Raw genomic sequence first — 13,412 nt, 5'->3', positions numbered from 1 at the left:
CATAGAAGATTATGGCTGAAAGAGCCCTCAGGATGTCAACTCCCTACTCAAATCAAGACCACAAAGTCAGGGCTTTGTCAAGCCTAAAAATCCTCTAATAATGGAGATTCCACCGCCCTCTTAACAACACATTCAAGTGCTTCACCACACTCATAATAAAAACAGTTTTTCTTAATATCCATCTAGACCCCCACCACTGCAACTTCAGACCAATGCTTCTTGCTCTCTCATCTGCCACCACTGAGAATAGCCTAGCTCCATCCTCTTTAGAACCCCCTTCAGGTAGTTGGAGGCTGCTACCAAAAATCACCCGTAATTCTTCTCTTCTCCAAACCCAAGTCCAGTCCTCTCAGCCTCTCCACAAAAATAATGTGCCCCCACCTCTTAATCATTTTCATTGCTCTCCACTGGACTTTCTCCAATTTGTTTACATTCTTCCTGTAGTGGGGAGGGGGTGGCTCAACACGGGATGTAATACTCTAGGGCCGTGTCTACACTAGCCCCAAACTTCGAAATGGCCACGTAAATGGCCATTTTGAAGTTTACTAATGAAGCGCTGAAATACATATTCAGTGCCTCATTAGCATGCGGGTGGCCGCGGCACTTCGAAATTGATGCGGCTCGCCGCTGCACGGCTCATCCCAACGGGGCTCCTTCTTGAAAGGACTCCGCCTACTTCAGAGTCCCCTTATTCCAATCTTTTGAAAAGGGGGACTTTGAAGTAGGCAGGGTCCTTTCGAAAAGGAGCCCCATCGGGACGAGCCGCATCAATTTCGAAGTGCCGCGGCCGCCCGCATGCTAATGAGGCGCTGAATATGTATTTCAGCGCTTCATTAGTAAACTTCGAAATGGCCATTTACATGGCCATTTCGAAGTTTGGGGCTAGTGTAGACACAGCCTAGATGTGATCTCATCATTGCCAAACACAGGAGAATAATCACTTCTCTCGATCTACTGACAATGCTCCTATTAACAGACTTCAACATGTCATTAGCCTTCTTGGCAATAAGGGCACACTGTTGACTCATGTCCAGCTTCTCATCTACTGTAATCCCCCAAGTCCTTTTCTGTAGAACTGCTACTTGGCCAGTTGGTACTCAGCCCTTAACAATGCATGAGATTCTTCTATCCTAAAATGCAGGAATTTACATATGTCCTTGTTGAAATTCACAGATGTCTTTTGGCCCAATACTCACATTTCTCTAAGTCACCCTGGACCCTATCTGTACCCTCCAGGAAATCTACCTCTCCCCTTACCTTAGGGTCATCTGCAAACTTGCTGAGGGTGCAATCCATCCAATATGTCAGATCACTAATGAAGATGTTGAACAAAGCCAGCCCCAGGACCAAGCTCCAGGGCACTTTGCCTGATACCTGCTGCCAACCAGACACAAAGCTGTTGATCACCACCCCGGAGGGCCATTCACCCAAGCCATACTTCTTTAACTTGCTGGCAAGAATACTGTGGGAGACTATATGAACAGCTTTGATAAAAAGTCAACGGATATCACATCCATTGCTTCACCCTGGTTCACAGAACCCATATCTCATCACAGAAGGCAATTAGGTGAGTCAAGCATGACTTGCTCTTGGTGAAACCATGATGACTGTTCCCGATGCTTCTTCATAACTCTGCAAGACTCTAAGAAAACAAATCTCACAGAGACACTGGATGTATGGCTCATTAGAACAATTTGTAACATACATGAGCGGTTTTCAACCAGTGTGCCATGGCACACTGGTGTGGCATGAGAATTGTCCAAGCGTGACATGAAATTTCAATTTTCCCCTCACTGTGGATCTTTGCAGAGGATCTCCTACTGTCTGGAGCTGCCTCCTTCCCCTCCTCTTCCCTCTACAAGCAACTGAGTCACTTGATTATTCAACTTCCCTGGCATAGCACACATTCGCTTGCCAGCCTTTTTTTTGACCTGTCAAAGATGGTGTACTCTGGGGTGGATTTGAAAGATTGATGCATTTGATCCTTATTTAGCTTGTTGTGTGCACTACTATGTTGCATACCTCCCTGGTAAGACCATAACCACAGTTAATGTAAGTAAATATGACATTTATGAGCAATGAACTCAGATGAAAAAACGAGGTGGGCCATGGAATTGTTTGCCTCACTGGAGTGTGTCTTGTTACTGAAAAGGTTGGGAACCACCAACATGCACTACTGCCTGCTAACCCTTAACTGACCGCTTCATTTTAAGTTGTCTCCTGTATCATGTGTGAACCCTTTACGCCTAACAGTGTGTCCCAACTTGAATTTCATTTGGACACATTGGTACCTTCCCCAGACATGACAAGCTCAAAAGCTAGTCCCCTTCCACAAACAGAAGTCGGTTCAATAAAAAATATTATCTCATGAAAATATAAATCTATTAAAACCTGAAAATAGTTTTTGTGTATAATGTGGCATATGTACAGCATATGATAGTGCAAAAGAAGTTTTACTTGAAATTATTTGGGATGGCCCATACTGCATTTATGTCAGAGACAGATTTAGGTAGGCCGTCCCAAACATGGCAATAAGACTTCCTATAGAAGAGAATATGAAATACCCATACATTCTGCCTACACAAACCAATGAAATATCACTGTCTCATGGGTGAAATGTGACATCAGCTGAACGGGGTGGTGCGGGGTAAAACAACTACATTAAAACACCCAGGATACTTTTGGAGGTAAAATACAATTAATCAATATAGAAATTGGCTAGGACAATGTGAACCAAAATTAGTTAGGACAATATGAATCAACGTCCTTCCTGCAAGTAGTACATGGAACTTTTAAAGATCACTAACTACCAAGATTTCTGTTTTACATACCTCTCTAAGGAGAGCATCTGCAGCAGCAGAGCTACTCAGCTGTATTTCAAAAGGTTTTTTTCCTTTTTGTCCTTTCTTTTTTTTTTTTTTTTTTTTAAAGATAATAGCAGCTCTTCAGTAATCAGCTAGATGGAAACAACTCAGTAATTCAATGCGCTGAAAAATAAAAACAGTGGAATGTACTAACATAACTACAAAAAGCTTTGAGGTTAGCTCAATTCCACCAACAAAGTGAACATAAGAACCAAAATGCATGTTCTTTATAAAGAAAATTGACATTTTTAAGAGTCTCAATATATTAAGTACAACAAGAAGGCTTGTGGCACCTTATAGACTAACAGATATTTTGGAGCATAAGCTTTTGTGGGCAAAGACCCGCTTCATCAGATGCATGAGTGGGGGCGTGGTTTAAGAGGGGTATTTAAAGAGTGGGGTCCCAGTAAGAGGAAGGGCCAGAGCTGACAAGGTCTATTCAGCAAGGTGGAAATGGCCCAGTATCAACAGTACTTATCAAATGAGGAAAAAACAAGTCAGATCAGACAGGGGGATGTGAGCCTTTGTCAGAGTCTAATGGGGAGACATTAGCACCATTCTGTTTGAATTTGGAGAGGAAAATGTCTGTCCGTCTGTATCGGTGCAAATTTTTTCATGAGGTCGATGGATTTCCACTCATTGTGGCTAAATGTTGCGCCTTGCATGGTAGTGTCTTTGCCCACGAAAGCTTATGCTCCAAAATATCTGTTAGTCTCTAAGGTGCCACAAGACTTCTTGTTGTTCTCAAAGCTACAGACTAAGACGGCTACCCGTCTGACACTTGTCAATATATTAAGTGTTATAGTTGCTATACAGCACACTTGAAGCTTTCCCCAAGAGTTCTCGAAAACACAAAGCAAATATTGCTCCTAGATAGTTTTTATTTTCCTTTAACAAAATACACAAAGGCACAAAATTCACTGATATATTGTCATTATTATACAGGTATAAATAATTTTCAGTCTTCAAGTACAATCAAGTGCAGAGACTTCCTATACTTTATGTAAACACAAACTAATTTTGCATACCATGTGCCTTTGGCCCATCTGCAACACACGTAATGCAAAAGGAGTTACCTCAAAGCTTAGTTTTGTTTAACTGCGTTCTGTCAAAAAAGTTTAAGACAATGACTGAGCTGTTACAGTTATAATGACACTTTCATACTAGTTAGGTTGAATGCCTAAAGACATTTTAGTCTGTAAACATCTAGATATTTAAAAGTCACTCAATCCATTTTAACGGGTAAATGTTTTTTAAAAAAATCTTAAAAGTTCACAAAACCAAAACTCCACTAGACAAGTTGTTGCCAATTACTGCAGTTTATGTTCATTGACCAAAATCTTCATATGCATTTGGTTAAGTGTATGGAAGATAAACATATACAAAACTAAATTAAAGCTACCTGTCACTGTGTTAAACTTCAACCAACTGTACATTCTGCAGTGCTTTAGCTCACTGAAAGAACACACACTTAATTTCCAACATCTAGGAGTACACACAGCTTTGACATATTGTGGAAGCAAGGCAGTTTGAGCTCAAGTGAAATTTTAAGTTACGCCATTTTCAAAAGCCCACCTGAAGAGTAATACCTGGCATGAACAAAGCTCACAGAACTAGTTACAGAAGGCACTTGGAAATATTTATTCTGCTTCTGAGACAGACTCCTTGCTTTGTTCCGTTGGCGCAGCAGAATCGATTTTTGTAACTGAAGGTGTGCTTTCACTGGCTGTTTCTTCTTTCACAACCTCTTCAACTAATTTTTCCCCTTGCTGCTCAGTACTCGATGTCTCACCATCTATCTGGACTGTCTCAATAACACATGTAACTTGTTCTATGGGTTCAGAGGAAAAAAAAAAAAATAGAATTATACATGTGATCACTTACAGAAATACTGAACATACAGTTAAGATTTGTAAAAAAGTGTGAAACTTACACTTGAACATTTATTAAACCACATGCAGGTTTAGAGTACTTTCACTGTATAAAAGTTATTTATAATACAAGCACCAACTTTTAATGGGTTGTTATTTCTCAAATGCAGCAGTTCCCAAACTGTTCTGGCAGAACACTGGGCCATTAGAAAGTGTCTTGCCAGTGAAATTGATTAATGGTGGTCTCTTCCCCATTCTTAGGGGAAAAAAAAATAAATTTGGGATGCAATTTGCTCAATTTTACAGTTTTGCTCACCGCTGATTCAGACGTCCAATAAACCATGGCTCAACCCTCCAGCCCTAGCTTAACCCGCTGTCCCCTGGCCCCAGCTTAACCCAATCTCCTGGCCTTGCAAAGCCGCAGCTCAAACCTCCCAGCCCTGCGCAGCCACAGCTCAACCCCCCTGGCCCCAGCTCACTCCTCCCCGGCCCCGGCTCAAAACCCCTGGCCCCGGGTGGCTGCAGCTCAACACGCCCCCCCTCACCCCCCAGCACCACCCAGCCACAGCTCGACCCTCCAGCCCCAGTTCAGACCTCCCAGCCCCACGTGGCCCCAGCTCAAACCTCCCAGCCCCACATGAAACCATGTGGCCGCAACTCAACCCCTCATAACTAGTATGATATAAAAAAGATGATGTGTTCTGTGGACAGCGCTCTGATGTCCCAGTGTTCCACGACTGGAAAAAGTTTGGGAACTGCTGCTCTAATGGTAAGGACAAAAGAAAGAATGTGCAGAGCTTTGTGGGGGAGAGAAAAGTAAAGAATAGGAGGAAGAGATACTGGAAATTCAAAGCCATCAAGGCAGGCATTTACATATTCCAACATATTTGCCATAACATGACACACAATATGAAAACTTACACAGTCAAAAACAAAGAGGTATCAGAACTAAACTATCCTATGCAAACTTAGTTCAGTACGCTTGTGCCTATGCATAATGATATAGTCTTTAATTATATGCACACATACCATTTTTTTTCCATAGGACCCCAGACTCATTCAATGGACAAGACAGACCTAATCCGGTCCCAAATTTGATGTGCGGTGGATATTGTTTGTAGAATCTCACCGCATCTCTTACAGAATGTGGAAATATATGTTTGCAGGACAGGTTAGGCCTGCCTATAACTTTACGTCCACCCCCTCAGCTACGAGAGAGAAACCACTGAGCTCAGACTACTGTCGATTTCTGGGGACACCAGATGAAAAATGATCAGGAGTGAGGTCAGAGGTAAAAAATAAGAGAGCGGCACACAAAACAGAGAATCCCAGACAGCACAAAGAGCTTCTCTAAGGTGTTTAGGGAATCAGCTGACACTGCCTAACGGAATGCTACCCAAAGATGTGAGTGGAAAAGCAACTAAAAATATGCTTTACAGTCATAGAGCCACTCCAGTCCAGCTTCCTCGTCCTGGAATGATGGATGACAATATTGGCAAGTGTCAGGAGGTTGATGTGGGGTCCCTCAATTTTGTGAAGTCATGGATACAGTGTGCACAGATCAGCAGATGTAGGGAAAACTGTGGCAGAACCTCAGAAGAGGCCCAGAGAAGCTGGAAGAGGGGCTACAACCCAATGCACCCCACATAAACCTGCAGCAGACTCTCCTCATTGCAAAACGGACAGGCAACAAGGGTGTTCAGGAACTGCACCAGGTACATGCCTATGCTCACAGCTCTGTGGAGTCATCACCAACGGAAATCCCTAGAAGGCTTTGGGACTAGACTGGCCCACCAGAGTTACTCATGCTCCTCTGATGACAGCAAGTCCTGCCACTTGGTGTCAGGGCAGGACACAAAGGCGAAGATCTGGTGAATATGAAGCATGAGCACTTACAGGTGTTCTCTGGGTGGGATTTGGAGGCAGGCTAGCTGAATTAAATCAAGGCTAATTGGTAATACTTGAAGACTTCAACTAATAAAGATATTTGCATTGTAATTTTTTTGCGCTTTTCAATTTATTTTTCAGTTTTATTCCTCTATATTTACAGCACTTGCTAGCATTTAATTTGTTACTGAAATCTAAGTGACTTTAGACATTTACATTAATAACTAATTTATTATAATGTAAAAATTCAATGTGTGTATCAGCCTTACACACAACTGTTGTAGACTTCTTGAGACAGATTTTAATACGCCTAAGCCATTGCTGTATTATAACACATTTAGCACAAATGGGATTCCAACAGCCAGGAATTTCTTAAATACAGAGCAAGAATGTTAACCAAAACATGTAAACAGAGCCCTCTTCACAGTCAGCTACTGAAGTCAACTATCCTACTTTTGGGGTAGGCAGGGTTTCCCAACAACCAGACAGCTCACAATACTAGGAGTTCACAGTCTGACTAAGAAGGCAGGTATCTGTTATGAGGGAGTTCACAAAAACCATGTAATAAGCAAGTACCAAGTGGAAAAGACCTAACAAAGCAACTAGTTATTTTTTTAAAAAGCAGTGGTAGCTACACACGAAACCAGATTCTTAGATTTTTGGTGTGGGGAGGAACAGCAGGAGGAAAGGCAGGGAAAAGGGTGAGAATAGAGAAGCAACCCATTGTCTAGTCTTCAAAATTCTGAAGCAAGAAACTTTTGTAAACACTTCTACAGCAGGGATAGCAGCCAGCCATCCATAATTCTACACTCAAGGAATCCACCACTAGCAACAGAATTCCTAGAATCCTGGTTTTTCATAGCTCTGTTCCCAACTGCTTAGACACAAGGGAATTTAACCCTTTCTGAACCAGAAAAATCAGTATATGATTAAATGGTTTCAAATTCAAAAATTTTCTGAAAACCTGGATTATCAAAAATTAAATTTCTTTAATTCAACCCAGCATGCACAGGATGTCAACTCCTTATGTCAAGAATGGATCAGCAGAATTACAGTCCAGGACATACATGAAAGCTATGTGAACACATTACTGTATAGAAAAGCTTTTCGGCACTGTACTGACTTCATCCAGTATTAACAGCATTTCATTCTAAATAATAAAGGTCATCCAAAACATTTCAAGCTCGAGTCCAGGGATGTATCTGTTTTATTCACTGAGAGCGAAGTGTAACACAGGAAAGTAATATTTGAAAGTTTCCATCTCGTTACATAAAGCAGAATGACTATTTTTGGTTCAGAATGCAAGTTTTATAGCACACATATGACATTGGCATTTTGCTGTATAGTCAACTCCATGGTATCACATTCAGATTGACTGGCAGTCCTGACAATACCAAAGTTCCCATTTGGGGGAGACATATAGGCTACGTCTACACGTGAAGCCAACATCGAAATAGGCTATTTCGATGAATAACGTCTACACGTCCTCCAGGGCTGGCAACGTCGATGTTCAACTTTGACGTTGCGCGGCACCACATCGAAATAGGCGCTGCGAGGGAACGTCTACACGCCAAAGTAGCACACATCGAAATAAGGGTGCCAGGCACAGCTGCAGACAGGGTCACAGGGCGGACTCAACAGCAAGCCGCTCCCTTAAAGGGCCCCTCCCAGACACAGTTGCACTAAACAACACAAGATACACAGAGCCGACAACTGGTTGCAGACCCTGTGCCTGCAGCATGGATCCCCAGCTGCCGCAGCAGCAGCCAGAAGCCATGGGCTAAGGGCTGCTGCCCACGGTGACCATAGAGCCCCGCAGGGGCTGGAGAGAGACCATCTCTCAACCCCTCAGCTGATGGCCGCCATGGCGGACCCCGCTATTTCGAAGTTGCGGGACGCGCAACGACTACACGGTCCCTACTTCGACGTTCAATGTCAAAGTAGGGCGCTATTCCTATCCCCTCATGGGGTTAGCGACTTCGACGTCTCGCCGCCTAACGTCGAAGTTAACTTCGAAATAGCGCCCGGCGCGTGTAGCCGTGACGGGCGCTATTTCGAAGTTAGTACCGCTACTTCGAAGTAGTGTGCACGTGTAGACATGGCTATAGAGTCCTGTCCCGTTAAATGAACTTTAAACTTTCAGAAGAACTAACCAGCTGTTAAATAAGGATTACCATTAGTAATAGTAAAAGCACGAGTGGCAGTGTATACATCACCTAGTTTGGAAATAGTATGAAATAGAGGCATAAGACAGCTCAGAACTTCCATTTTCTCCTTTGCACTGGGAAAACTGCATGGTTATTTTTATTCTTAATACAATGTAGGAGAGCTTATGAGTTGACAAAAGCAAGCAAAGGTCTTAAAAAGCAACAGAGAGAAAGCCATGCTCGTATTTTGAAAGGTCTTAAAAGCAACTCAAGTTTGATTTTTATATGAATTCTTCCTAAGGCTAGGTTTTCTTCTCTACTAGAGCAGACCCAATGACAAAACCTGACTTTTTAAAATGTGCACTAGTGAGATACATACTTCCAAGTGTCTCAAATACCTGCCCAAAGAATATTGGTCTCGTACGTATTGTGTATGCCTGGTTTTTACACCACAAGGAAAGAAGGAATACGTGCATTTTAATTTTTCTTGAAGGACAAAGCCTAACATTTATACAGCACTTGCAGCTACCTCTTTGAAAGAACTCTAAAGGATGTAAGGATGCAAGCTCCTCAGCAAGCCTAACTAAACTGAATAAAAGGGTCAACAACTTAGGACATTTTTACACTGAAAAAAAATGTCATATTAGAAGTAACTGAATCCAAGGCAAGCTGATTCATCTCAGATTGAGGATAATGGAAGTCCTCTGACAGGGTCAACAGTGTTGAAGAAAAAGAGTATAAGACGACATTCAGGCCATGTCTACACTAGCCCAAATCTTCAAAATGGCCATTTCAAATATTACTAATGAGGTGCTGAAATACATATTCCTGTCAGCAGACAGTAATGAGGGGATTTTGAAGTTGGCGGGGTCCTTTCGAAAAGGAGCCGTCTGGACGAGCCGCACGACAGCAAGCCGCAGCAAGTTCGAACTGCCGCGGCCAGTGGCATGCTAATGAGGCATTGAATATGTATTTCAGTGCCTCATTAGTGATCTTCGAAATGGCCATTTGCATGGTCATTTCAAAGATTTGGGCTAGTGTAGACGTAGCCTCAGAGACAGAAATACTACTCTTCCCAAGCAAGTAACTTACAAGTTTAAGAAATGGTGCCCTAGTGCTATTGTCTTAAAGAACCAGAGGATGTTAACCTTTCTTGGTTAAGAGCAAAGCCAATTCTTTGTCAGTTTTTGTTCAGATCCAGTTCCTTTGACAGCCATTATGAGCATTTTAAACCAACTTAGAGGTATTCCCCTGGAGTAGATACAAAGCCTCAGCTGCAAGTATCTCAAAAACATCTGATATTTGAACCAGTGTCTATTCTTCTGGAGCACTTGGCAGGTAGACAAACAATGGGGTCAGCACTTAGTATTAGGTTTTGTCTACACTTCTAAGTTTAAAATGCAGCTGCGGCAGCACTTTAGCATGGCTCCACAGTCATGGCATGGCATCGTGGTCATGGAAAGAGCTCGGGTTTTACAGCTGTATAACCTGCTTGGCTTGGGGGGGAAGGAGTGTTTTTTCCCCAACATCCCTAAGTGAGAAAGTTACAGTGCATACAGCGGTAAGGTACACAAGTCCTCAGAAAAAAACATGGCTGAGGCTCTGGGTTTGTCTGCTGATCTTCAGCCTATGTTTCTGAATCTCCCTTTTGAAGAATAGGACAGTTTTTATACACGTAAAATAGATGAGCATGGAAAAATAAAGACATCAGATCATCTGTCACCTGGCCTACCTCCTGGCCTGTCCCAAGGGCCAGTTAAAAAAACATGGAGCATCTTTTTGGGAAAAAGCATTGAAAAACAAAAAACAAAACAAAAAAAAGTTAGGAGGGCTTCTCTATAGTTACTCCCACCCCCCAGCTTATTTTTATCTCCCAATTTACAATCCTATCAACCTTGGAATGCTTGTATGGTTCCAGTGAAATCTGCATGTTCCTTCAGACGCATTAGAGGTACTACAAAGATTAGAGGGGCGGTTCTTCAACCCTATTCTATTCTTCCTAAGAACAACACGGCCTTAAATCCACAAGACAAATTCTTGCACTGGCGGCCATGAGAGATGTCTACATAAAGCAATATACTTGTCTTCCATGGTTTCTTCCAAGACCATGATCTTCCAGGGAGATTAAATATCTTTGTCAAAATTAATGAATTTTGTTTTTTTGTTTTCTCTAAAAACTCAATTAAAAAAAAAAAAAGACTGTCTACCTGGGGTTATGGGTGTCCTCTCCCTCAGCTAAAAGTACAATACAAAAGCCAATTACAAAATAAATAAGCACATAAAATCAACATAGCAGAATTCTTCCACACCAGTCACTAATCAGGCTAATTACATACACCTACCAAACAAAAATCCTATTCCCAGCCATCACAGTTTTAGCCAAATGTCAACTCGTAGGAGCTTTTTAGGATGCTGAGGTCAGATCTGCACTATTAGAATAGAGCTGAGGCAAGGAGCGAAAGATACTTTCCAAAGGACTTCACAGAGAATACCTTCCTAACAGCCTTTACTCTAAAGGTTCAAATCATATACTTCGATTGCAATTGTGGCAGTACGGTATGAGAGAACAGGAATGTCCTTGGCCATTTAGGGCCTTATAAGTCAAAACCAACACAATAAATTCTTTTTGGAAGTCACAGGCAACTACAGTAGGTACCGGAGCACAGATGTCATTTGTTTGACATAATATAACACACTTACAAAGGGAGCTGATGAGCCATACATTAGCTTCCAAATAAATATTGAGTATCATAACAATGAAGAGCACATGACAGTAGTACTAAGTGCAGGTGACAAAATCAAGGATAAGCATCAGAGAGAACTGCTACCTCCTGATCAAATAGAGGCAGAAAAAAGTCCCTATCACTGCCACTATTTATTCATGCCACTAACCAGACCACCAGTTTTGGTTACAAGTTTTGCAGATTCACAAATCAATCAATCAATCAAGGTATTGGTAACTTCCACCAGTTTCCTTATCATAACTACTCATTTGTTGTCTGAGTCTTCTCAGGATTGAGTCTCTGGGCATGCCTACACTGGCATGTTTTGTCATCAAAAACCTCGTTTTGGCAACAAAACTCCAATAGCATTCACCTTGCCAGGCGACAAAAGTTGTGAAAAAAGCCCAGTTTTTTCTGAGGAAGAGGGACTTTGCCCATGAAAGCTTATGCTCCAAAATATGTTAGTCTGTAAGATACCACAAGACTTGTTGTTTTTGAAGATACACACTAACTCGGCTACCCCTCTGACAAAGAACAAAGACATGCAGATCCCAACTAATGGGGCAAGGGGAAGACTAAAGATGAGGACTTTAAAGTATGTTGTTCTCAGTCTTCAAATGACACCAAATGAGCACAATGAGTAAAACTGTGGTTTGTAGCTTCTTACACATTCTGTTGGAGATTTCATCACAGAATGACTCAGGTAGTAATCAGAGAAGCTACCTGTTTCCCTAACAAACATCTCAATTATAGAGATATATTGAGGCTGCCAGTTGAAGCTCAATTCAAACATTTACTAAGCATTAGTATCAGAGAGGCAGCCATGTTAGTCCGTATCTTCAAGAACGACAACAAGTCCTGTGGCACCTTACAGACTAACAGATATTTTGGAGCATAAGCTTTCATGGGCAAAGACCCGCTTCATCAGATGCAACTTGCATCCAAGTTGCATCTGATGAAGCAGGTCTTTGCCCATGAAAGCTTATGCTCCAAAATATCTGTTAGTCTGTAAGGTGTCACAGGACTTCTTGTTGTTCACTAAGCACAAGGTCTTTTGATTCAGATGCAAAATAAGATAATAGGCATGTGAGAGCAATTTGCTCAACTAGTTTTCCTCAGGCACATCTCTGCTCTGAGTCGAGATCCGCAGAAGCAACCGCATGGAGAAAAGAAGAGCACTCACCTTTGTGTTTTAGTGTCAACAAATACTTTAACCCCATTTCCCTATATCTGTCTGTGACCACAAAAGGTTATAAAGATGACTACTGTAGTGTTTCTCAACCAGAAGTATAGTACCCTTGGGGGGTACACCAAGGTTTTCCAGGGTGTACATCAACTCATCAAGATATTTGCCTAGTTTTACAGCATGCTACATAAAGAACACTAAAAAAGTCAGTACATTTTAAAACTCATTCAGTGGGCTAGTGAACACATGGACAGAAAACTGGGAGGCAGGGTAGAAAATGGGAGAGAGACTGGACCTGGTCACTATAATCTTTACTGGAGGTGGCAAGTCATTTTAACCATCACACTGTGGTTTTGCTATGTTAGTAATGGCATCAGCATTACTTCAAGGTTATGGTTTAACAGTGTTACTGATCCAAATTACATTTCTGAATAACAACAACATTTTGGTAGGATAGTTTCCTGTTGCCAACATCTGTTGTAATTGTCATTGGATATGTTCTTTCTTGCAAAGAGAGAATAGTCTTAAACAGGTGATTTGCAGAAGCCTTGCTTACAGTTCATACCTCAATAAAAGAAGTTTAGTAGCTTAAGTTTTGAGAGTCACATTAATTAAAGCCTTGCAATTAAGCATGGGTTACAACTACCCATAAGCAGAGTTTATGCTACATATTAAATCAGACAAAGAAGTGGCCTACTGAAAATACTTTTCGACAGAGAACAGATTATATTTGT

At 41.7% G+C, this 13,412-nt stretch overlaps 1 protein-coding gene across 7 annotated transcripts in view; it reads right to left on the bottom strand.

The window, feature by feature from the left end:
- Positions 1 to 3,727: 3,727 nt before the first annotated feature.
- Positions 3,728 to 13,412, bottom strand: part of LNPK (lunapark, ER junction formation factor) — a 146,329-nt gene continuing 136,644 nt past the window's right edge. For all 7 annotated transcript variants that reach the window (XM_075001540.1, XM_075001543.1, XM_075001539.1 and 4 more), the window contains one exon: positions 3,728 to 4,695. In XM_075001540.1, coding sequence (XP_074857641.1) covers positions 4,505 to 4,695 — 191 coding nt within the window. In that variant the 3' untranslated portion in view covers positions 3,728 to 4,504. The remainder of the gene's footprint in view (positions 4,696 to 13,412) is intronic.

This window comes from Carettochelys insculpta, chromosome 8 (assembly GCF_033958435.1).
Source record: "Carettochelys insculpta isolate YL-2023 chromosome 8, ASM3395843v1, whole genome shotgun sequence".
In the NCBI taxonomy this organism is placed as follows: Eukaryota; Metazoa; Chordata; order Testudines; family Carettochelyidae; genus Carettochelys; species Carettochelys insculpta.
This window is presented reverse-complemented; position numbering and strand designations above follow the sequence as displayed.